Below are 27520 nucleotides of genomic sequence, written 5' to 3'. Positions count from 1 at the left end.
GTAAGAATGAGCGCAGAAACTGTCACATTACAGAGCACCTTGAGGAGGAATGTTTACATCTGACATCAGATCATATCAACCTAAGACTGCCCACCTAGTACAGATTAACAAATTTCATGTGGAAGTAACAACGACTCATGAAAGCACATTACAGAGGTGATGGCCTTCAAAAGTGGTGTTTATTTGTATAAATGATGGCAAAATTAAATTTAAGCTATTGTAATACGACACAATGAGCAGAAAGAAGATTGCTACTAGAATCACTATCATCAGGTTGTGATTATCATTAAGGTAGTGACTCAGCATGCTTTCCCACTCTTCCAAACACTGTGAACCTGTAGTAACAGGCAGCTGTGACCCAACACACTAACAATGAAAATCTTGCTTATGTAAAAATGGGTCCTTTGGTCAAAGTAATGCATATCGTGGACATTGGGAAACCCAGAAAAGAAGAGAATCAAAGAGTCTGAGACGTGTTGCTAAAACAAGATGTTGAAAATGAAGCGGCTTGGTGAGATAAGATATGAGGAGGTTCTCCACAGAACCGATGAGGAAAGGACTGTGTGGAAAACACTGACAAGAAGAAGGGACTGCATGGTAGGACTTGTAATAAGACATCAGGGAATAATATCTGTGGTGCTAGAGGGAGATATAGATAGCAAAACTACAGGTGAAGATAGGGACTGGGATATGCACAACAAATATTTGAGAAAGTCCCTGTGAACTCTACTCTGAGAAGTTGGCACAGGACAATATGTTGTGGCGTGATGCATCAAACCAGTTTGTAGCTTGGCAGTGAGGAAAAAATGGGGGGAAGGTACCTTTAATGAGGATGAATGATTACATCAATTCATGAAACAACCATGCTCTACTATTTGCACTCATCTTAATGAGGACCACCTGTGAAGATAATTTCTTTGTCTGAGTGGGGTAAAAAATGTGCACAGACAATGTAACGAACGCCTACTTTATCTTAATGCAACAATATAACAGTCGTACAGTTTATGAAATAATTTTTTTGGGTTGCTTCAAATCTTTTTTTAAATTATAAATGCTCACAGACTTTATATGATGTCAAATTGGTTGTCTGAAAGCATCAACCTGAAGAACATGCAATCACCATTGCATGAGTGCAATTCCCCTATACAATTAAGCAGTTTTGAGTGTATTTTCATTCAGATTTGACAACTTCCATTTCATGTTTGAGCTCCTGGAAAATGCATCTATACTGCTTAAACTCTCAAATTCACTGAGTGCCACACTTACATAGTGGCTTCATGTTTGTGGTACTAATGCTTCAGAATGTGGTTCTCTGCTCATATGTAAGATGTTCTCATAACCCATGTTATACATTTGAATAGACACATGACTTTGACATCTTATAAAATCCTGAACCTTTTACCCAAACATTTCTTGCTGCTACACTAAATCAAAAATCAATATGCCACAGTTCATGAATCACAAGTTACTTTGGAGAATACACTTTATGCATCAAAATAACATGTTGCTCCTGAAGATCTGTCCACAAGTTCACTAGTGGTAACAATTTTCATGAAATGTGGTAACAAAACTACTTGTTTACTTTGGTGAACATTTCAGTTGAGCTGTGATGTCATAGGAAATGTTTCTTTTTCTGCCTTTTTGTTCCATGATGAAATTTTTAACCATTCATCTCTAATTTGGTGTATGGTCTACTCTCTCATGATTTATAGTTTATGAGATACAACACACATAAATTACATCCTCAGTGATTTTTGTTTTATGGGCATTAGGCTGTGGTCCAAGACATATTCCCCTGCCTAATGTTTCATTTTCCAATGCTGTAGATTGAGAGTCAATAAACACTCAGATAGAAAATGAAACTTCCTGGCAGATTAAAACTGTGTGCCCGACCGAGACTCGAACTCGGGACCTTTGCCTTTCGCGGGCAAGTGCTCTACCATCTGAGCTACCGAAGCACGACTCACGCCCGGTCCTCACAGCTTTACTTCTGCCAGTATCTGTGAGGACCGGGCGTGAGTCGTGCCTCGGTAGCTCAGATGGTAGAGCACTTGCCCGCGAAAGGCAAAGGTCCCGAGTTCGAGTCTCGGTCGGGCACACAGTTTTAATCTGCCAGGAAGTTTCATATCAGCGCACACTCCGCTGCAGAGTGAAAATATCATTCCGGACTCAGATAGCAGTTTCAAAGTTAAACAACCTCAGCAAGCCAAAGTACTTACATGTTTATGTTCCAAACTGTTATCTGAATCTTTACAGCTTCTGAAAGATATATCGCGAGACAGAGAAATAGGCCTTGGACCATGGCCTAATGAACATAAAACAAAAATTGACATGGAGGCAAATACCAGCCTGCATCATATGGTCACACATAAGTGACCTGCAGTTTTCACTTCAGTCATTCAGAGTCAGTAGCCTGCAATAAAAAAAATCAAACAATGGGACATTGATAATGGAAATAAGAATAATGACTAAAAAGGAAGATGTTCCATCTCAAAAACTGAATACATCACAACAACAAAAAACAATGAAAAATCATTACAATGAAAATCGCCCTGTCTGGTAAGCTATCCATGACTGGAGATTCTTTTCCTTCACCCTTCTTCCTTCACCTTCAGCTCTTCTGCCAGAACAAGGAGACACTGGCTCTGTAAGCTCACAAATTCAAATACCTTTATATGTGTGTTCTCCTGCTTTTTATGTATTCAGCTATTCGATATACCATAAGAAATATTCGGGTTGTATCACATATGCAAATAGGCTTCTATTCCCTGGATTTTAAAATTCACTGAGAAGCTCTAAGGTAGGGTGGAATAATATGCCATATGTGAAAATCATTCCTAGACACTTATACGAGGGCAGTTCAATAAGTAATGCAACACATTTTTTTTCTGAAACAGGGGTTGTTTTATTCAGCATTGAAATACACCAGGTTATTCCCCAATCTTTTAGCTACACAACACTATTTTTCAACATAATCTCCATTCAATGCTACGGCCTTACGCCACCTTGAAATGAGGTCCTGTATGCCTGCACGGTACCATTCCACTGGTCGATGTCGGAGCCAACATCGTACTGCATCAATAACTTCTTCATCATCCGCGTAGTGCCTCCCACGGATTGCGTCCTTCATTGGGCCAAACATATGGAAATCCGACGGTGCGAGATCGGGGCTGTAGGGTGCATGAGGAAGAACAGTCCACTGAAGTTTTGTGAGCTCCTCTCGGGTGCGAAGACTTGTGTGAGGTCTTGCGTTGTCATGAAGAAGGAGAAGTTCGTTCTGATTTTTGTGCCTACGAACACGCTGAAGTCGTTTCTTCAATTTCTGAAGAGTAGCACAATACACTTCAGAGTTGATCATTTGACCATGGGGAAGGACATCGAACAGAATAACCCCTTCAGCGTCTCAGAAGACTGTAACCGTGACTTTACCGGCTGAGGGTATGGCTTTAAACTTTTTCTTGGTAGGGGAGTGGGTGTGGCGCCACTCCATTGATTGCCGTTTTGTTTCAGGTTCGAAGTGATGAACCCATGTTTCATCACCCGTAACACTCTTTGACAAGAAATTGTCACCCTCAGCCTCATGATGAGCAAGCAGTTCCGCACAGATGGTTCTTCTTTGCTCTTTATGGTGTTCGGTTAGACAACGAGGGACCCAGCAGGAACAAACCTTTGAATATCCCAACTGGTGAACAATTGTGACAGCACTACCAACAGAGATGTCAAGTTGAGCACTGAGTTGTTTGATGGTGATCCGTCGATCATCTCGAACGTCTGTGTTCGCACGCTCCGCCATTGCAGGAGTCACAGCTGTGCACGGCCGGCCCGCACGCGGGAGATCAGACAGTCTAGCTTGACCTTGCGGCGATGATGACACACGCTTTGCCCAATGACTCACCGTGCTTTTGTCCACTGCCAGATCACCGTAGACATTCTGCAAGCGCCTACGAATATCTGAGATGCCCTGGTTTTCCGCCAAAAGAAACTCGATCACTGCCCGTTGTTTGCAACGCACATCCGTTACAGACGCCATTTTAACAGCTCCGTACAGCGCTGCCACCTGTCGGAAGTCAATGAAACTATACGAGACGAAGCGGGAATGTTTGAAAATATTCCACAAGAAATTTCCGGTTTTTTCAACCAAAATTGGCCGAGAAAAAAAATGTGTTGCATTACTTATTGAACAGCCCTCGTATCTTCTAAACTCAGACCTATTACACCGTACTACATGGCAATTTTAAGTTGTTAAGTTTGGTGAATTTGTTCTCATTATTCCTCAACAAAATATCAAGAGCGGTGCACTATCTGGATGTACATGTGAAACAAAATTGTGATGGAGTATCTTACAACAAGACAATCTATCTTACAACAAGACAACCTGCAAATTGGCAGGTAGTTTGTGTATTGTATTGTTTATGAAACCTGGGACCTACAAATGATGGAGAGGCTACGTCGCACCATAGACCTCAGTGGTTCACAACCCAACAACAGGCCACAGCAGTCCCACACTACTGCCGCCCCACACCGAACCCAGGGTTATTGTGCTGTTCGGGCCCCAGAGGACACCCCCCTGGGAAAGTCTCATACCAGACGAGTGTAAACCTAAATGTTTGCGTGGTAGAGTAATTACGGTGTGCGCGTATGTGGAGACAGTGTCTGTGCAGCAATCGCCGACGTAGTGTAACTGAGGTGGAATAAGGGGAACCAGCCCGCATTCACCGAGGCAGGTGGTAAACTGCCTTAAAAACCATCCACAGGCTGGCTGGCACACTGGACCTCAACACTAATTGGCCAAGCAGATTCGTGCCAGGGACTAGCAGCCTTCCCACTCGGGAAGGCAGCATGTTAGACTGCGCAGCTAGCCAGGTGAACTCAGGTACAGTTTAATAAAAGATTTTCTTAGAATCTAGGAATTCTACCAAGATTTCTGCTCACCACATAGAGAAAGGACTGAGTGGTAGGCAGACACATTGAAAAAAAACTGCTAGATAATTTTCTGTGTGTGTATCTGCCACTCTATACAGTGAGTGGAAACCTCTCCACTACATTTTAGTTGTTTCACAGATTTTCCATTGTTTAATTTTTCCTAACTAATACAAAAATACTGCACAAACATCATCTCCCTTCATTCTGAAATATGCTAAATTTTCTTGCTTTTGCATTTTCATGCAATTAATAAATCTATCCAGTGCCAAATACTTCTATTTGTGCTTGGTAACAGGTTGAATAGTCACTCAGAGGTAAGGAGAGTCACTGTTGGATAAACTGGGGAAAGCAAAAAAATAATTTTGCACGATGAGTCTGCTTTATGGAGGTATACGACGGTAAGTAATTCAGTATACGAGACCTGATCACAAAAGTTCTACAGCTTAATCAGTGCACCGATAATGGAAACAGTACACCGCAACACCAGAACATGAATTCATTAATTAATTCATTCAGGTGTTCACCATAAAGATGAAACATTGAGTTACAGACAGGCACAACAAAAGATTGTTACACATTAAGCTTTTGACCAAAGGTTACATCAAAAAAGGAAAATACACACACACACATCCCCATGGGACTTAACTTCTGAGGTCACCAGTCCCCTAGAACTTCGAACTACTAAAACCTAGCTAACCTAACATCACACACATCCATGCCCAAGGCAGGATTCGAACCTGCGACCGTAGCGGTTGCGCGGTTCCAGACTGTAGCACCTAGAACCGCTCGGCCACTCCTGCCGGCCATGCATGTATGTTTCCCTTCTCTGATGAAGGCTGTGGCCAAATGATTAATGTATGACGTTCATTTCATTGTGCCTGTCTGTAACTCAACATGTCAACTTTATGTTGAGAAGCAATCCATCCTCTCCATAATTTTTGATATTCCAATGTGGTCTTTCCGTTGTTCCATAAAATTTTGGGCATTCAGCTGCATAAATTCAGCTTCTTCTTCTAATATTTTGGCTGAATACTGTCCAGTCATCTTCAGAGTGAGCTGAGGTAACGCTCCAGCAGTTGCTCTGTCCTTTTACACAAATCCAGTGGTTCGGTCCTCGGGTATAAAAGGATGAAGCAAGTGCTGGAGCGCTAGTGATCTTGGCTCACTATGAAGATGGCTGGGCAGTATTCAGCTGAAATATTAGAAGACGAAGCTGAATTTATGCAGCTGCATGCCCAAAATTTTATAGAACAGTCTTTACACCATGAAAACATGAAGATGGTCTATCCATTGTTTAATTTCATTCAGGGATTGTTTATCATAAATTCCACTGCAAAGATGCGGGATGTATAACGAGTCAAGTAATTCATTAACAGTCAGAAGCGGACCCTGCTGGATACATCTGTAAAGTGTAGTACCAACCAACACAGGGTGGCAACTTTGTTTCATCAAAAGATTTTCCTTAAATTTCCACACTGAAATTCTGATTTTCCCTAAACTAGTTGCTGTTGCACATGAAGGTAAGTTTTACTTAACTAGTTCTGATGGCTGCAAAATGAATTTTTTTGACTTGCCATGTCACTTCTTAGTAGTTATTCTAAGTTCAAATAGGATCAAAAATCTGTTTTACCAATAATTTTGTGTTAAGCTGCTGACACTCCTGTAAATTCCTTCAGTACCATCGTACCATCATTCATTATCATTCTGTGCCATGCCATCTCATTTGCAATAGCCTCAAGTGTGTGAGAAATCCTCACAGGGAGATACTTTGAACTGTTGTCACTCAAATGTAATATCTGTAGTGGTGAAGGCTCACAACTTGGTTTGTGTCGATCTTAAGCATGACACTGGGAGTAAGTCTGCAAAGTATATCATTTCACTGAAATTACTGAAAAAGAGCTGAAGCTTGAATGTTCAATGCTGGTCTAAAAAGTATGTGCATTCATAAGTGGACCAGTACTTATACTCTTTATAAAATTAAAAAGAAACACATTTTCTTTTGCGTGAATGAAAAATTTAGAATCGCATGACAAATTCTCACACACAATCATGCAGTGGGAAACATGGAACCTGGCACCCGGTGGAACGTAACAAACAGCCCGAGGTAGGCAACAAATCTCAGTGTGATTCATTACAAAGAGAGTCGGAATTCTGTCAGCTAACATTTCAGTTTCCCCTTGAGTCTCTCAGAATTCCCTGAGCCTTTCAAGATTCCATTACTTTTCCAGTAAATTCAAATTCCCTGAAAAGTCCCGATCTTCCAGGATTTCCACACAAGTAACTATCCTGTAACAAGTCAATAATGTCCTTGATGTGTTGTGTGATCTTTCCTGTAACTAGGACAGTGGAAATAGTGGCAAGTGTCATGACTGCTGTCTCAGACCTTCTCGTGAGCCCCAGAAAGAATTTGATGTTGGAGAAATTCCTATGCCACAAACACCCTCTCACATTACTAGTTTGTTGCTAGCTAGTAAGGAAATGTTGACTAATTACTTGTCCAGTGAGCTCATGATAAAGATGAAAGATGAAAGGAAATGTGGATGCAGGTCGGGACCTAAACGCCAAAACAATTTTTCAAATTAATCAGTCTTGTTAGAAAATTGTTTTGTACGTTCAGGGAAGTGTTAATAATGAACGCATTGATGTGTAATAAATCTTTATTTACTTCAAAGCCATGCACCAATTAACTAACAAAGTATTCAATTGTATCTGATTTATCTACAGTAGTAATGTATAATGGATTACTAAAGAATCAGTTTATGTCTAACATATCTACAGAAGGTATTTACTAATACATTAAGACCACTAAACGTCTTTTGCTCAAATGGGATGTAATTCCAGATGTAGCTCGATAACACTTCCTAGCACCATCAGTAAACCTGAATTTGATATGTACAGTGACCACATATTTCTTAATAACTCAGTAGCTGCTCAGTGTGAAGCACAATAGTTACAATGGATTCAGAAAATATTTCATGATATTGAGAGATTTGCAGCAAGAAGATGAAGGAGGAGAATCAATGGACCAGAAAGTGCAAAAATAACAAACTCTTACGGTCAGAGTTCTAAGAAACATCTACTGCAGCATAAAGACTACTACTGTGATCTCCAAAGCTTCCTGTCCAAGTACTCTCACAGACTTTAATAACAGAAAGCAACAATGTATATGAAGAATTGAGACAACATTTCAAATATTGTTATTGACATCTGATTCTGCCTAATTATTCTCTAACAGACTTGCTAACATTGATGTCAGAAGCCACAGTGGGAGGGGGGAGGGGATTTTTTATAGAGGAACGTGGTACTTATTTCTTCACAGTGGTTAAGGATTGCCAGGTTCATGCATAGGAGTAGAAATTCTCCTACTTAAAAACTTGAACTACTGTGAGCTGTACTAGTAATAAAATCAAAAAATTATAAAACATTCTTAATATGCAGGCCATGTATGTTAGTTTAACCCCTATGAGATCTAGGCAAACTTCTTCCCTGAAAGTCTCAACTAATTGAGAGGCATATAATAACAGCCCTCATTCTCACAGTGCTCAGAAGCAAACTGCTACTCCAGTGACACTGATGACTATGACTAGTCACCATCAAGCACAGCCATGTTTTGTATTTTGAGTGGCAGACTTTAAAAGGATGTAGCACAAATCATAAAGAAGTGTGGACATGGTATATGGTGGTGGCACGATTTCATCACTGACCTAATCATGACTGACAGCTGTGATCAGTATACTTCCATAGCAGTCAGTCACATGACAGTGGATGAGAGGAACTCTGTTGGATTTTCATCGATCTAATGTGGTTTGGAACAAAAGAATGTTACAAATCCAAATTGTCAAGACTGTACAATCAGATAAAATAAATAAAGAAAGAATTTAAATGCAGCAACTTTCTAATATAAGCCAAAAAGCACAAAATACAATCAGGAAAGCATCATGATGTTTCAACACCCCTTTCCATAACAGCATCATAGATGCCTAGAATATGAGCAATGTCCTGCCCTACCACCTTGTATGAAAAAAGGAAACCTTCAAAAACTGTGTGAAGTATGATGCACGTCTAATAGCACTATGGTAACAGTGGTATCTCCTACATCATGTCCCACCACTACAAAATAATCAAATGTGCAGAATTCAGGAGTGGAAATATTCATTGTTCCGTATAAAGTGTATATTACTTTTGACATGCAGCAACCATGTTCCCAACACAGAGATCACTCACTGGCAAAATATGTACAGGTTCACATATAGTGTAGGATGAGTATTTTGAACCACCTATTGGCATCTAGCATCCATATTTGGAAAGAGCAACTATCAGATCAGTTGAACTTTCATGGACTGCAAGTCACCACAGCTGGTAGCCTTTGAGAGAGCTGTACAACTGGGTTACCATAACATCATTCTTCTAAAAACTAATCAATAAACGTTCATTTTGTTGGGAGCAGTGGGGGTTAATTTAAGTGTCATTTCTAAGTATAACCACGTCTAAGAGTTACAAGAAAACTGTAACAGCTAATGTCTTGTGACCATCATATTATCACAAAATAAGGCAATTGAACAGGCAATCCAGGAGAAAACAGACAAAGTGAAAGCAAAGTAATTCTGATGGGCTTGTAAAGATCTGATGTTCAAATGGGAAGTAGTGTGAAGATTGTTAAAAAAATCATGAGAAATTCTTGTTACAACTGCTGTTAAAATGTTTTAATAAACTAATGACAATTCAATAATCTGCAGACCTTACACTATATGTTGACATACTGTGATGTCATTCATTAACTTTAATGTTGTGTATTTACAAAATGGCTGACATAATTGTTTCATGTAAACAGCACTTTGGTCTTAAATTCCTTGCTGAAGAGAACAAATCTGTTGCTGAAATTCACCTCAGACTTTAATACCCTTATGGAGGTGTGTGTATGTGTGTGAACAGTCTTAGGAGATGGATGCAAAATTTCACAGATGATCTCAATCATCCTGTGCACCACAGTTAGTTCATGTTAATGTTATTAAGAAATATCACAGCTATGTCACAACTGGTTTCATTCAGCAAACAGAGACTGTCCACAGTCCTTGTAACAAATTCTCACAGAATTGAGGCAATATGATGACCTGGAATGTCTAATCATCTCAAGTAACACTGAATACACTTTCTGGGGCATGATGAGCACACACACACACACACACACACACACACACACACACACACACACACTGATCTCCTGGCAGAAGTACAGAGTGCAGTTAAGTGCAGGAAATATGGCATGATGAGCACACTAGACTAGAATGTGCCTACAACTGCCAACAACTTTATGTAAGATGATTAGACTTCTTGAGTTATGATATCAGCCCAGTTCTGTGAGGATTTGTTATCAAGACTATTGGCAGTACCACCTGATGCTCACTGAACAATACCAGTTGAGACATAGTAAATGTACCTTAATCCAGCTGTAGTGGATGTTATTAACATTAACTTCAAAGATGTAAAAACAAGTAGCTGAGGTGATTCTCACTGTGGTTGACTTCCAACTGCCTCCACAGTACATGACAAGTAAAGAGTAGTCAACTGTATTACAAGAGACAGAAGTCTCACTGTGACTGAATTCACAATAAAACTTGCAGCAGGATATAAGAAGCGCAGGAAATGATTCAAAGCTTGAGTTATCATATGTTTGTACCTGTTGGGTCTGACATTTACTGACCAATGACCACAAAGTTACGAGAAGAACCCATGAGGGTTGAGGTTAAGATAACAACTTTTCGATGAAAGCTGGGTCTGTAATTATGAATCTGAAATAAATTGCACCATTTGGATTCACCATTAGAAATGGAAGCAACAGCAGAGTAATATGCTGGTGAAGTTACAGGAAGAATAAATGCTATCCGCTACAACTAGGCACTTTTGAAGCTCCACTGTGCACTGTATGATAAGCTCCCGATAAAGACCAATCAGCAGCACGATAATACGCAGCATCACACTGCTCATGTCACTGTGGACAAAACTGTCAAATCTTTGGGTGGGAATGTCTTCCCAGCTTACAGACCCAACTCAGCACACACTATAATTTTTTCACTTCTGAAAACGTGAAGTCGGGAGGCCACCACTACGAGGCCCTGGAAGGTATCCAGAAAGATGTGCGTCAGTATCTCTTGGCAGCCTGACATGACTTCTACTAAAAGAGATGCTCCAGACCACTGCAGAAAAAAATTCTTTACTGTTCTGACACTACTAAAATTTTGAAACCGTTTATACCATGTTTCTATAGTTTCCAAATGTGTTATATATCTTTATTTTCTGGTAGAAGCTCACTTTTTCATGTTTGCTTTCAAAACTTACATACACAACCCTCCATCCCCCCCCCCCTCCCCCCTCCCCACCCACACCCACTGATCAATTTCCAAAACCATTTACAACATTTTTGAAAGCTGTTATATAAACATAACAAGCATAATTAAAGATGTACATCATAGCAAGTATAATTAATGATCTGCAGAGAACTGGAGACCGTACTGAAAAGTGACAAAAGAGTCGTAGATTAAGATGTTAAGCACAATTTGTTTAAATGATAAAGGTTGGTATTCATAACAGTGGGCTGCTAGTGACTTCTAGTAAGAGCTATGTATTACTGGAAACTACAAGTTCCTGACATTTAAAAAAAAGAAAAAAAGTTGATGGAGGGGAGACTGGGCAGGGTACAGATGGGAGGAAGTAATGAATACTAAAGTACAATCTCTAGATGTGGCCATGTCTAGAAGCTGCTAGTACAGTACACGTTCATATTCGTTATGCCGTCACAAAAGGTTGACACTGATTGGGCGACAGATGCGGGGACGTACACGGAGACAGAAAGCAACAAACTACGGCAGAGCTCCAGAGAGGAGCCCTAGAAGGCGAGCACGGCGTGGCGGCAGGGCCGGCTCCCGGCTCCAGAGACAGCCACGCTCCCAGCTCCGGCCACAGCCGCCGCCCCCACACCTACCATTGCCTGCAGCTGCCGCTCCAGCCGCCTCCGCACGCTGCGCTCGCCATCCAGCTGGCCCCGCAGGCACTCCGCCACCGCCTGGGACGTGTGGTCTCCTCCGTCCGCTGGAGAGGCTGCTTTGGCACGCAGCTTCTCCACTTCACTCTCCACCTGCACCACAGTGTCAAGAATCAGTGTTAGTTGAGAGATGTCTCTCATCAGTCCAGTGAGGGAATGATAGGAACTCCTTTAAAACTGCACACCAGTCACTTTGGAGTGCTACAGATGGCATAGAACTGGTTGACACTCCACCACCAATGTATGTTATGCCAGTGAAGTGGTGTGTGTGTGTGTGTGTGTGTGTGTGTGTGTGTGTGTGTGTGTGTGTGTGTGTGTGTGTGTTGTGGTGTCACAAGGCTTAGGCCTGTCCCACTCCTCATTAAATCAACCAAGACTTAACTTATTTACTCGAATCTAAGCTGCACCTGAAAAATGAGACTCGAAATCAAGGAAAAAAAATTTTCCCGAAGCTAAGCCACACCTGAGATTTGAGACTCGAAATTCAAGGGGAGAGAAAAGTTTTAAGCCGCATCTCCAAATCGAAATAAAGTTGGTCCATTGTAATATGAGACACAATTTATGTTGAATGAATGACGATACAGCTACAGTAGTTTGGTTCGAGTCGTAAGCTTAGCAGTTAAGCTTTACCAGGTAGCCATTGCTATGCGTCAGGCGCTCCGTCCATTTTTATATGGGTACCCTTCCTTTTTCACGTGCTTCTTCTGGTTTGAATTGATTGCTTATTTCTCTTTGATCTGATAAGCACCGTTTTCTTTGTTATAGGTGTTTATGTCACTCTAAGCTGAAAATCCATTACTGTACTGTGTCATGCATTGTTTGTCGCATTCTGATAGTGCATGTTTATGGCCTGTCACCGCTCGCAGCATGGCTTGCTTCTGTGCGCACTACCGCCGCTTACAATTAAAAAAAAAGAGAGGAATCGTCTCATTAGTGAAACAATGGTGAGAGACTGCTATTTGTTGTTACTTACACTGCTGCTTTCTTTGATAATGATTAACAAAAACCAAATAATAGACTGCGTATGATAGAAGATGTTCTGAACGAGAGTTTAGCAAAAATTTTTCTCCGTTTGAAAATCTTTGCAGGCGCCTCTTTAGTACATTACATTCTGCACAAAAATTAGAGTCATCTTAGATTTAAAAATCTAGTCAACTGCCGTGCTTCATTTCTGACTGTATCACTATTAGGCATAAGAATTATATGAATATAAACATGACATGATATGTATATTCTTCTGCATTTGCTGTTGTCTCACTCTAGTTTCGTAGTTTATTAGGCAGACAGGATTTAAATGAGATAGCAGCAAACACAAAACAATACATGGAAAAATGTTTATATTCGTATTATTCCTATGGTCAAGAGAATGCTGCGTGTGATTCACAATTCATAAAAGTTCCTATTAGCAACCATCTCTTCTCACAGGTAGGAAAAAATTCAGAACGTAGAGTTGGCCATATTGACAAACATCCCAAACAATCTTGCCAGTCGGATTTTCATTGTACATTGAAATGCTGCTACATTCGAAGATGAACAATACAGAATTTGTATTTACTTCGTTGGATAATGTATGAAAATGCAGTGGTCAAAACTCGGGGTGGAGAAAAAAGCTCGTCTTCCACATTTTTTTTAAATTTATTTACTGACACAGAGGTTTTGGCGCCAGTATTTATCTTTGTGCCTACAAGGCATGCCTGTGTAGCGCTACATATATTCGATGCCAGAAGTTAGTTGTGGCGGCACCCACCAACATTTTTCAGAACTTCCGCTTGCTTTGCACTCGATTCTAAGCCGCAGGTGGTTTTTTGCATTACAAAAACAGGAAAAAAAGTGCGGCTTAGATTCGAGTAAATACAGTATACAAATAATTGTAAGAACATATTTAAAAAAAGGATGCTGTGACTTACCAAACAGGAAAGCACCAGTAGATAGACACAACAAAAAACACACAAACACACACAAATATCAAGCTTTCGCAACCCACGGTTGCTTCATCAGGAAAGAGGAAAGGAGAGGGAAAGACGAAAGGATGTGGGTTTTAAAGGAGAGGGTAAGGAGTCACTCCAATCCCGGGAGCAGAAAGACTCACCTTAAGGGGAAAAAGGGACAGGTACACACTCGCGCGCACACACACACACACACACACACACACACACACACACACACACACACATATCCATCCGCGCATATACAGACACAAGCAGACATTTATTGTGTCTATCTACCAGCGCTTTCCCGTTTGGTAAGTCACAGCATCCTTTTTTTAATATATTTTTCCCATGTGGAATGTTTGTTTCTATTATATTCATATCATTAATTGTAAGAACAGTTATTATTATTATGTTCTTTAAGTTTGTTTTTGGGTTTTCAGATATACTGTGGGAAGAAAGTTTATTTATGTTGCAGATAACGTGGAAGACATTGCCCAACGATCACCACGAAAGTTCTACATAGCAGCAAGTGGGCAAGGAATAAAACGAATGCTGCAAACTATCGCGAGCCATGGAAGAACCTGGGCCACGAGGGCGTCGAGCTTCCTAGGTCGTTGTTGGACAACGTCAAAGGAAGAGATATTCTGCTTTCTCTTTGTAAACAGATTGATCGAGTCTTGAAAGGCTCATGTAAAATGTATAGGCGGGTGACACATTAGGTGGGACCTGATGCCTGTAATACTTACACAGTTATTAAAAAGTTGTTAAACGGCAAAACCAATAATTCATCATTTATATAGATAAAAAATAGTAAAGATATAGGAAAGGAAGAGTTGTGGTGTCAGAATGAAAAGTGATACATCGCTCAGCAACGAAGAAGGACGTAAACAGCAGGTGTTACACAGTGAAAACAGATCAACTGATAAAATAGTAAGTCTGTAATTAAGCATAAAGCCACGTAACACTGCACTGTGTGTGTCTGTGTGTGTATATGTGTGCCCGCATGCACATATGTACCAGTCAACTGCATGGGATCAATCAGACCTGGTGGCCTACCGATAAAGCACGTCCCTAGAAACTGAAAAGTTGTGGGACTAAATCTTGGCTAAATCCTGGAAAATTTCAATCAGCTGTTTACCTAGAATTCAACTCTCAGTCATGTGAAGTTTGATCAGAAATGACATCCATTCAGATTCCACTTGAAACTGTAGATTCCCTTTCTGCCAAGTTGGATAGCTGGCATAGGTCAGGGAAATGCTTATCACCAAATTGGCATCCAATTGGAAAGAAACTTCCTGGCAGATTAAAACTGTGTGCCGGGCTGAGACTCGAACTCGGGACCTTTGCCTTTCACGGGCAAGTGCTCTACCAACTGAGCTACCCAAGCATGACTCACGCCCCATCCTCACAGCTGTCCTGTGAACCTTGCAGAACTAGCACTCCTGAAAGAAAGGATATTGCGGAAACATGGCTTAGCCACAGCCTTGGGGATGTTTCCAGGATGAGATTTTCACTCTGCAGCAGAGTGTGTGCTGATATGAAACTTCCTTGCAGATTAAAACTGTGTGCCGGACCGACACTCGAACTCAGGACCTTTGCCTTTTGCGGGCAAGTACTCTACCAACTGAGCTACCTAAGCACGAATGCCAGGATGTTTCATATAAGTGCACACTCCGCTGCAGAGTGAAAATCTCATTCTGCAAACATCCCCAAGGCGTGGCTAAGCCATGTCTCCGCAATATCCTTTCTTTCAGGAGTGCTAGTTCTGCAAGGTTCGCAAGAGAGCTTCTGTAAAGTTTGGAAGGTAGGAGATGAGGTACTGGCGGAATTAAATCTGTGAGCATGGGTCATGAGACATGCTTGGGTAGCTCGGTTAGAGCACTTGCCCACAAAAGGCAAAGGTCCCGAGTTCGGCACACAGTTTTAATCTGCCAGGAAGTTTCATATCGGTGCACACTCCGCTGCAGAGTGAAAATCTCATTCTGGATCCAATTGGAAGACTTGCACCAGGACACAGTGACACACTAAATGACTATCACTAGCACAGTCAGATGGGTCGATGTGGCGATGTAACAGAATGGCAGAAAGAAACATTGGGACGTGACTGGTACTTAGGTTTCTGTGACTCAATTGGTAAAAATGGAACCCTTACAGTATTGCTTTGTTGTCTGCCTCTCTTTCTGACTGTTAAGACCCCTTTTTCTCAAACATGTGTACATGTATCAAGATTAAATTTATGTCACATACTGAGGTCTGTGGTACCTTGACAATGCAAAAACATTTAAGCTTCTAAGTAAATGGAATCAAAAGATACTGCCACTTATGTCACACATTTTGATGCTCGCAAACTCACTCATCAAAACATACATCAAACTTTCTGTTGAACTATAATCATGAAATTTGTCAAGGAGCATGGTTTCAAAGTACAAGTAAAGGAATAAAATCCAAAAACTGTTAATTAGTATTATATCACACAAAAAAATCTTTGTCATTTGTAATTGTCTGTCTATCTGTTAAGACCCATTTGTCTAGATCTATCAAGGTGACACTTGTGTCATTTACTAATGTCTATGATCCCTTGGTGGTATAAAAAGTTTAATCTTCTAAATCAATGCATTTAAAAGAATTGGCCATTTATGTCACATATTTTGATACTTGAAAAATCACTCATCACAACCTATAGGGTACTTCTTGTTGACCTAGAATCATGAAATTTGGCAAGAAGCAAGGTTTCGTACCACGAGTAAAAAAAAAAAACTTCCAAACACTGAAATTGTATCACATATTTACATCTACATCTACATAGATACTCTGCAAATCATATTTAAGTGTCTGGCAGAGAGTTCATCGAACCACTTTTACAATTCTCTATTATTCCAATCTCGTATAGCATGTGGAAAGAACGAACAACTATAGCTTTCTGTACGAGCTCTGATTCCCCTTATATTATCATGGTGATTGTTTCTCCCTATGTAGGATGGTGTCAACAAAATATTTTCCCATTCGGAGGACAACATTGGTGATTGAAATTCTGCTGCAATGAAAAACACCTTTGTTTTAATGATGTCCAGCCCAAATACTGTATCATTTCAGTGACACTCTCTCCCCTATTTTGCAATAATACAAAACGTGCTGCCTTTCTTTTAACTTTTTTGATGTACTTCATCAATCCTATATGGTAAGGATACCAGCAGCAGTATTCTAAAAGAGGACAGACAAGTGTAGTGTAGGCAGTCTCCTTAGTAGATCTGTACATCTGTTGCATTTTCTAAGTGTCCTGCCAATAAACTACAGTCATTGGTTAGCCTTCCCCACAACATTTTCTATGTATTCCTTCCAATTTAAGTTGTTCGTAATTGTAATTCCTAGGTATTTAGTTGAATTTATGGCCTTTAGATTTGACTGATTTACAGTGCAACCGAAGTTTAGTGGATTCCTTTTAGCTCTCATGTGGATGACCTCAAACTTTTTGATATTCAGAGTCAACTGCCAACTTCACATCACACAGATACCTTTTCTAAATCATTTTTCAATTTGTTTTGATCTTCTGATGACTTTATTAGTTGAAAACGACAACATCATCTGAAAACAACCTAAGATGGCTGCTCAGATTGTATCCCAAATCATTTATATACACACATAAAAAAAAAGTTTTGCATCAACCCAATTTCCAGAACTCCTGAAGACAGACGTTGACTGTGAATATTGTATCACAGACACAGTCCCTTTGACTGTTCAGAGATGTCACTCAACCTGCCCAAAGGTGTAAACAACCATGCATGAGCACTGCCTATTAGACGGAGGGGTCTGACAGCCAATCAGTTCCAGTCAATCCACCAGGAAGGATGTACATGGCTCATGTTGTCTGTAGTTCAACCATGCCTAGACGGTCAATACTGTGGTCAAACACGTCTGCATTGTTACTTTGTGCCAGGAAGGGCTCTCAACAAAGGAAGTTTCTAGGCATCTCAGAGTGAACCAAAACAATGTTTTTCAGACATGGAGGAGATACAGAGAGACAGGAACTGACAATGACATGTCTCGCTCAGGCCACCCAAGGGTTACTACTGCAGTGGATGACCGCTACCTATGGATTATAGCTCAGAGGAACCCTGACAGTAACGCCTCCATGTTGAATAATGCTTTTCATGCAGCCACATGGCATTATGTTATGATTCAAACTGTATGCAATAGGCTGCATGATGTGCAACTTCACTCCCGACGTCCATGGTGAGGTCCATCTTTGCAAGCCACAACACTATGCAGTGTGGTACAGATGGACCCAACAACATGCCGAAGGGACTGCTCAGGGTTGGGTTCATGTTCTCTTCACCCATGAGTGTCACACATGCCTTCAACCACACAATCATTGGAGACACGTTTGGAGGCAACCCAGTCATGCTGAATGCCTTAGACACACTGTCCAGTGAGTGCAGCAAGGTGCAGGTTCCCTGCTGTTTTGGGGTGGCATTATGTGGGGCCGACGTATGCTGCTGATGGTCATGGCTGTACGATACGTGAATGCCATCCTCCAACCAATAATGCAACTTTATTAGCAGCATATTGGCGGGGCTTTCATCTTCATGGATGACAGTTTGCACCCCCATTGTGCACATCTTGTGAATGACTTCCTTCAGGATAATGACATTGCTCGACTAGAATGGCCAGCATGTTCTTCAGACATGAACCCTATCAAACATGCCTGAGATAGATTGAAAAGGGCTGTTTATGAACAACGTGACCCATCAACCACTCTGAGGGATCTATGCCGAATAGCCGTTGAGGAGTGGGACAATCTGCACCAACAGTGCCTTGATGAACTTGTGGATAGTATGCCATGACAAATACAGCCATGCATCAGTGCAAGAGGATGTGCTACTGGGTACTGGAGGTACCGGTGCATACAACAGTCTAGACCACCACCTCTGAAGGTCTCGCTGTATGGTGGTACAACGGGCAATGTGTGGTTTTGCTGAGCAATAAAAAGGGCAGAAATGATGTTTATGTTGATCTCTATTCCAATTTTCTGTACAGGTCCCAGGACCCTCGGAACCGAGGTGATGCAAAACTTTCTTTGATGTGTGTAGATAAGGAACAGCAAAGGGCCTATAATGCTACCTTGGGGAACACCAGAAATCACTTCTGTTTTACTCAATGGCTTTCCGTCAATTACTACGAACTGTGACTTCCCTGAGAGGAAATCACGAATCCAGTCACATAACTGAGACGATATTCCAAAAGCACGCAATTTCACTACAAGCCGCTTGTGTGGTACAGTGTCAAAAGCCTTCCAGAAATCCAGAAATATGGAATCAATCTGGAATCCCTTGTCAATAGCACTCAACACTTCATGCGAGTAAAGAGCTGCCAGGTTTTGACACAAAGTTTTACTGTGGAAACTACTATAATCTTTTTTTCTTTTTTCATTAGAAATTCTGTAACAAAAATACTAGACCAATATTACTAAACGTAAACATAAGGGGGTAACTTGGTTTTGTCTCCTGCAAGGTTTGGTGTGTTGTACATTGCTGTTTTCATTCGTTGCACTGGTGGTGGTGCCCAAAATTCTGCATTATTTATCAGCACTGTTGACATATAATAATAGAGAAATTTTGATGCTACGACCACCCCAAGGAATTTTTCCCACTTCAAAAACAGCCAGCTTCACATGTAAAGCATAACCTAAATGTAATTTTAAATGTGAACAGCTGACTGACAATCAAACTGTCAGTTTTAAACCTGTAATGGCATTATTTGATCTGAATAAATAGTATTATTAACAGTGGCCGGTCACTGTTTCTACTTTTTGTAAGAATTGGCCTCCAATTGCTTTCAGTTTTTTCAGACAAAATAAATCTATTTAAATAAAATCACCATGCAAAGAGAGTTAATGCATTGATGTTCAGGAAAAAGAAGTGATTTGTCAAATCTAGTGATGCAGTTTTGAAAACCAGTGCTCAAAGATGGTGTCCTAGAGTGAATGCTGGACTTCAAATATGAGGGTAAATCAATAAGATTCTGCACTTATTTTGTAACTGTCTTTAAGTTGGCAGTACTGCTTAGTGCACCCAGTAGCTCCAGATGGCGTTATTCTCTTTGCTTGTGACTCATTTCAGCATTGTTACATCCGTCCGTCTTGTGAAATAAACATTGCTGCACCACTCTCCATCTGCATCAGTGAACAACAGCATTATGTTATTCATGTCTTGTGATCTGAAGAGGTACCAGAAGCTCAAAGCTGTAGATGACTTTCAGCGCAATATAGGGGAAATATTTCAGCACAGAAAGTGTTCACCAGCAACATGAAATGTATACCCAACAACCCTCAGCTGTATAATGGAATGATGAAAATGAAAATCTGTGCTGGACTGACACTCAAACGCAGATTTCCAACTTTACGCAAGCAGTTAGCTTAGCCACTTTGGCTATCAATGCACAACCCATGGCCCCACCAAAACTTCCATATGTCATCATTCCTGCATCACAACCTGTACTCGAACACACATTATGTAACTCCCATGTAGGTGAGGACATTTCAATTGGAAATTAATGCCTGTAATCAGCAGATAAACACAATATCACAGTGTCATTAAGAAGAATAATGCAATGTACCTTCAGACATGGATGCCTGTAACAACAGTCACTGCAGTGACTACAGTCATTACGAAATACATGAAATGTATTCACAGTTGTGAATAAAAACAACCATCAGCTGTATAAGGAAATGCTGTCAATGAAAATCTGTGCTGGTTGGGACTCGAACCCAGATTTCCCATTTTATGTGAGCAGCCGCCTTAATCACACTGGCTATTCGAGAACAATCCATGGCCATACCCAAACTTCTATATCTCATCATTCCTGCATCACAACTTGTACTCGTACACAGTAAATTTCAATTAATATATCTTCCCCTGTACAGAAATTAAATAACGTGCATACGAGTACAGGTTGTAACACAGGAACATAAACATATGAAAGCTTGGATCTGGTCACATGCCATGCGTGGATAGGCAGAGCAGTTAAGGCGACTGCTTGCGTAAAGCAGGAAATCTGGGTTTGAGTCCTGGCCCAGCACAGATTTTCATTGCCGTCATTCCCTTGTACAACTGACCGCTGTTCATACTCACAACTGTGAATACATTTCATATATTTCATAATGGCTGGTTCTTCTTAACAACACATGCATTGCAATATTGACATCATTTACCAGTAGATCTAACAATTTAAAAATGACCACATAAGAGTGTAGAACAAGGAAAGAACAGAACATCCTGTCACATCTATTGTTGATACCAACATTGAACATGCCTGTGACCCAATTTTGAATAACCAATGACTGATTATTGATGCACATTAGTCACAGTTCTGCACATGAAATTGTGCACAACAGGCTCATGTTTCATAAGTTTGTGCAAGATAGGTCTCAAAACAATTGGATTGAGACCACATGTGCAGTCGTATGAGAATCTGTCAGCAAGTACTGCACCTTGCTAATGAAAATGAAATGTTTTTGAAACAGATCATCACTGGAGGTGAAACACAGGTTCATCTCTTGGAACCAGAAAGTAAACACCAGAGCATGAAACAGAAACAACCTTGGTAAAAAAAAATTTAAGAGCCAACTCTTGGGGTCAACGGTAAATACTCAATACTACAGTGATATGCTTCGCAATGAGCTGAAGCCTGCAATTTGAAACAAATGCTGAGGTCTGTTGTTAAATGACATCCTTTTTAGGGTTCCATGCCTCAAGCAGTAAAAACAGAACCCTTAGAGGATTGCTTTCTTGTCCCTCCACCTGTCTGACTATCTGAAACTTCCTGGCAGATTAAAACTGTGTGCCAGACCGAGACTCGAACACAGGACCTTTGCCTTTTGCAGGCAAGTGCTCTGCAAGGTCCACAGGTCTGTGAAGTTTGGAAGGTAGGAGATAAGGTACTGGCAGAAGTAAAGCTGTGAGGATGGGGCGTGAGTCGTGCTTGGGTATTTCAAGTGCTGAAGCACTTACCTGTGAAAGGCAAAGGTCCCAAGTTCAAGTCTTGGTCTGGCACACAGTTTTAATCTGCCAGGAAGTTTCAAATCAGTGCACACTCTGCTGCAGAGTGAAAATCTCATTCTGTCTGTCTGTCTGTCAGACTGTTAAGAACCCTTTTTCTCCAGAACGGGAGGACATGTTACATATTAAGGTCTATGGTCCCATGGTAGTGTACAAATTTTAAGCTTGTATGTCAATTCAATCTAAAGATACTGCCATGTACGTTACATATTTTGATACACTCAAAACTTACTCATAATAAACTATAGGGTACTCCCCATTGACACAGAATCATGAAAGTTGGCAAGAAGCAAGGTGTTACAGTTCAAGTAAAGGAAAAAATCCTTAAAATTGTTGATTTCTAATTATATAACATGACAAAATATTTTGTTTGTCATTTTTTATCCATTTGTCTGTTTGTCTGTTAAGACTCATTTTCTCTTCAACATGTTTGCATATCACATTCAAATTAACATTACATACTATGGTCTCTTGGCAGTGTTTTTTAAGTTTCTACGTCAATACAGTCAAAAGATATGACCATTTATGTCACACATTTTGTTCATCGAAAACTCACTCATCAAAACCTATGGGGTACATCCCGTTGATCTAGAATCACGAAATTTGGCAAGACTCTAGGTTTTACAATATAAGCAAAGGAAAGCAAAGGAAAAAGTCTGAAAATTGTTATTTTGTAATTATATATCTAAAAAGAAAGATGATGAGACTTACCAAACAAAAGCGCTGGCAGGTCGATAGACACACAAACAAACACAAATATACACACAAAATTCAAGCTTTCGCAACAAACTGTTGCCTCATCAGGAAAGAGGGAAGGAGAGGGAAAGACGAAAGGATGTGGGTTTTAAGGGAGAGGGTAAGGAGTCATTCCAATCCCGGGAGCGGAAAGACTTACCTTAGGGGGAAAAAAGGACAGGTATACACTGGCACACACACACATATCCATCCACACATACAGACACAAGCAGACATATTTAAAGACAAAGAGTTTGGGCAGAGATGTCAGTCGAGGTGGAAGAGTAGAGGCAAAGAAGTTGTTGAAAGACAGGTGATGTATGAGTGGCGGCAACTTGAAATTAGCGGAGATTGAGGCCTGGCGGATAACGAGAAGAGAGGATATACTGAAGGGCAAGTTCCCATCTCCGGAGTTCGGATAGGTTGGTGTTGGTGGGAAGTATCCAGATAACCCGGACGGTGTAACACTGTGCCAAGATGTGCTGGCTGTGCACCAAGGCATGTTTGCCACAGGGTGATCCTCATTACCAACAAACACTGTCTGCCTGTGTCCATTCATGCGAATGGACAGTTTGTTGCTGGTCATTCCCACATAGAATGCATCACAGTGTAGGCAGGTCAGTTGGTAAATCACGTGGGTGCTTTCACACGTGGCTCTGCCTTTGATCGTGTACACCTTCCGGGTTACAGGACTGGAGTAGGTGGTGGTGGGAGGGTGCATGGGACAGGTTTTGCACCGGGGGCGGTTACAAGGATAGGAGCCAGAGGGTAGGGAAGGTGGTTTGGGGATTTCATAGGGATGAACTAACAGGTTACGAAGGTTAGGTGGACGGCGGAAAGACAATTTCAAGTTGCCGCCACTCATACATCACCTGTCTTTCAAGAACTTCTTTGCCTCTACTCTTCCACCTCGACTGACATCTCTGCCCAAACTCTTTGTCTTTAAATATGTCTGCTTGTGTCTGTATGTGTGGATGGATATGTGTGTGTGTGCCAGTGTATACCTGTCCTTTTTTCCCCCTAAGGTAAGTCTTTCCGCTCCCGGGATTGGAATGACTCCTTACCCTCTCCCTTAAAACCCACATCCTTTCGTCTTTCCCTCTCCTTCCCTCTTTCCTGATGAGGCAACAGTTTGTTGCGAAAGCTTGAATTTTGTGTGTATATTTGTGTTTGTTTGTGTGTCTATCGACCTGCCAGCGCTTTTGTTTGGTAAGTCTCATCATCTTTCTTTTTAGATATATTTTTTCCACGTGGAATGTTTCCCTCTGTTATATTCATATCATTATTTTGTAATTATATACACGAAAATTTTTGTTTCATTTTTCATCCCTCTGTATGTTTTTCTGTCTGTCACCCATGACACCCTCTTTCTCTTGAACAGATTGGCATATCAAGTTCAAATAAAAAATTTAAGCTTCTTAGTCACTGCAGTCAAAAGATATGGCCACTTAGGTCACATCTTTTGATATTCACAAACCCACTCATCAAAACATATAGGGTACTTTCCTGTTGATGCAGAATCATGAAATTTAGCAAGAAGCAATGTTTCACTGTGCAAGTAAGGTAAAAAAATCTGAAAACTGTTAAATTGTAATAATATCATATAAAAAATATATTTTTGCCATTAGGACATACACTGAACTCATCACCCATCAAAAGCATAACGGACAAAAACTTTACTACATGCAAACATAAAATGTAACTTGTAGTCATGTTTTTGCACTGCTTTCTGTATGTTCAGGCTAGTCTGAGGAACTGCTCCATGGTTTTGGCATATCTGGGACCAATATCTTGCCAGTATCTATATCAAAAACAGGCAAAAATTGTTGAGAATCTCGATTTCCAGGATGGGTGAACTACATATATAATTAAATTTGTACACGACCTTCAGTGCACAAGTCCTGTTCACAGTTGGCCAATTTGTTTGCATGAGAATGCATGGCCACATATGACCACATACACCATTCAAACTCTTCAGAATATGTATTTCAAAGTGTTGGAGCATTGTGTGTACAGTCCAGATCTCACTTGTCAAATATTGATCTGCTTGGGTCACTTAAAGATGAGAAAAGAGGTGAAGGAACTGAGGCACTCATGACTCTCTGCTCAAATGAAAAACATTTTTCTGAGAGTATTGAAAAGTTTGTGCTACGACAGACCAAGTGCATTGAAAAGTAGAGGGACTAGGTCAGAATTTTTTTTAATAAATTAAAACATGTTGTGCAGATACTTTTTAATTTATCTTTGCATTTTGGGTGCAATTTAAATCCCAATTGAGATACTGAGTCAATGAAAAATGCTAATAGTTTCAGTCAGTAATGTGGAATAACATGAAAACCTCTGAGGAACAAGACAAGAATGGAATATACGAGGTGTGTGAGAAAAGTAATGACACGCAACACTGTGAGCAATTTGGCAATGCTGTACTGTTCTATTTGTGTAGATCGGTGTGTTCATCTCTTCCAGATTCTCAGTCCAAGTGTCAGCTCCATACAGCCCTCATGCGATTTTTTAGAAAGCAAATCACTGAAGCTGTGTTTGCGTAGTGTATTATGAAAATGGAAGAGTAGAACTCAGAACAATGTTATACCATCAAGTTTTGTGTTAAACCTGGACAATCCGTGAATGTGACCTTTTAAGAGCGAAGGCCAAGAACACATTGAAGATTAACCCTGAGAACACATTGAAGATGAACCTCACTCAGCAAGACCTCCAACTTCAAAAACTGATGAAAACATCAAATGTATGCATGCTTGATCAGATCAACATTTAATAATAAGGATGATGGGTGACCTGTTAAACACTTTCACCTACATCAAATTTCAACTGAACTTTGCATATGCAAGAGATTTGTGCCAAAATGGTGCTGAAAAACCTTACACCTGAGCACAAGGATGATACAAGAAACCTGTGCATTGATCTTCTTGAGAGGACTGCCTATGACCACAAATGGTTCAGCTGTATGATCACAGGTGACAAATCCTGGATTTCTGAGTACAATCCTGAGGCAAAGTGGTAAAACAAGAAGTGGCACACTGAGGCGTCTCCTGGACGGAAAAATGCTTGAATAAGGAAATCAAAACAATGCTGATTTGCTTTTTTGACAGTAGGGCTATTGTGCATAAGGGATTTTTTTCTCCAGGACAAACTGTCAACCAAGTGTTTTATAAAGATGTCCTTGAAAGCCTCATAAAAGGGTGAATCAAGTGAGACCTACCATTACAAACAAGTAGATGCTGCATCATGTCAACACCACATGCAAAAATGGCCATTTCTATCATGAAATTTTTGACCTCAAAAGGCATTCCTGTTGTTCCATAGCCCCCCTATTCACCTGATCTGAGTTCTCATGACTTTTTTCTTTTCCCAAAATTGAAAAAGTCTTGAAAGGATGTCGTTTTGGGACTCTGGAGAACATTCAAAAGAATGTGACCAACATGTTAAAGGCCCTACCAGTTGAAGCCTCTCAATGCTGCTGCCAAGACCAGAAACAAAAACTCCACTGGTACATAGCTGTCAAAGGGAACTACTTTGAAATGGACAACATTGTTGCTTAAAAAAATAAAAAATAAAAACTGTGGTAGATAAAAAATAAAAAGGAGTACAAACGTCTCAAAAATGATATTGACAGGAAGTGCAAAATGGCTAAGCAGGGATGGCTAGAGGACAAATGTAAGGATGTAGAGGCTTATCTCACTATGGGTAAGATAGATACTGCCTACAGGAAAATTAAAGAGACCTTTGAGGAACATAGAGCCACTTGAATGAATATCAAGAGCTCAGATGGAAACCCAGTTCTAAGCAAAGAAGGGAAAGTAGAAAGGTGGAAGGAGTATATAGAGGGTCTATACAAGTGCGATGTACTTGAGGACAATATTATGGAAAATGGAAGAGGATGTAGATGAAGATGAAATGGGAGATACGATACTGCGTGAAGAGTTTGACAGAGCACTGAAAGACCTGAGTCGAAACAAGGCGCCGGGAGTAGACAACATTCCATTGGAATTACTGATGGCCTTGGGAGAGCCAGTCCTGACAAAACTCTACCATCTGGTGAGCAAGATGTATGAGACAGGCGAAATACCCTCAGACTTCAAGAAGAATATAATAATTCCAATCCCAAAAAAAGCAGGTGTTGACAGATGTGAAAATTACTGAACTATCAGTTTAATAAGTCACAGCTGCAAAATACTAACACAAATTCTTTACAGACAAATGGAAAAACTGGTAGAAGCCGACCTCGGGGAAGATCAGTTTGGATTCCGTAGAAATCTTGGAACACGTGAGGCAATACTGACCCTATGACTTATCTTAAAAATAGATTAAGGAAAGGCAAACTTATGTTTCTAGCATTTGTAGACTTACAGAAAGCTTTTGACAATGTTGACTGGAATACTCTCTTTCAAATTCTCAGGGTGGCAGGGGTAAAATACAGGGAGCAAAAAGCTGTTTACAATATGTATAGAAACCAGATGGCAGTTATAAGAGTCGAGGGGCATGAAAGGGAAGCAGTGGTTGGGAAGGGAGTGAGACAGGGTTGTAGCCTCCCCCGATGTTATTCAATCTGTATATTGAGCAAGCAGTAAAGGAAACAAAAGAAAAATTCGGAGTAGGTATTAAAACCCATGGAGAAGAAATAAAAATTTTGAGGTTCGCCGATGACATTGTAATTCTGTCAGAGACAGCAAAGGACTTGGAAGAGCAGTTGAACGGAATGGACAGTGACTTGAAAAGAGGATATAAGATGAACATCAACAAAAGCAAAACAAGAATAATGGAATGTAGTCGAATTAAGTCGGGTGATGGTGAGGGAATTAGATTAGGAAATGAGGCACTTA

The 27520-nt window shown here is 40.5% G+C and overlaps 1 protein-coding gene across 2 annotated transcripts in view; it reads right to left on the bottom strand.

Moving 5' to 3' along the window:
• LOC126215227 (plectin) overlaps positions 1-27520 on the bottom strand; it is a 233579-nt gene that overhangs the window by 105112 nt on the left and 100947 nt on the right. For both annotated transcript variants that reach the window (XM_049941893.1, XM_049941894.1), the window contains exon 7: positions 11903-12055. In XM_049941893.1, the coding sequence (XP_049797850.1) occupies positions 11903-12055 (153 nt within the window). The remainder of the gene's footprint in view (positions 1-11902; positions 12056-27520) is intronic.

This window comes from Schistocerca nitens, chromosome 12 (genome assembly GCF_023898315.1).
Source record: "Schistocerca nitens isolate TAMUIC-IGC-003100 chromosome 12, iqSchNite1.1, whole genome shotgun sequence".
Lineage (NCBI taxonomy): Eukaryota > Metazoa > Arthropoda > Insecta > Orthoptera > Acrididae > Schistocerca > Schistocerca nitens.
This window is presented reverse-complemented; position numbering and strand designations above follow the sequence as displayed.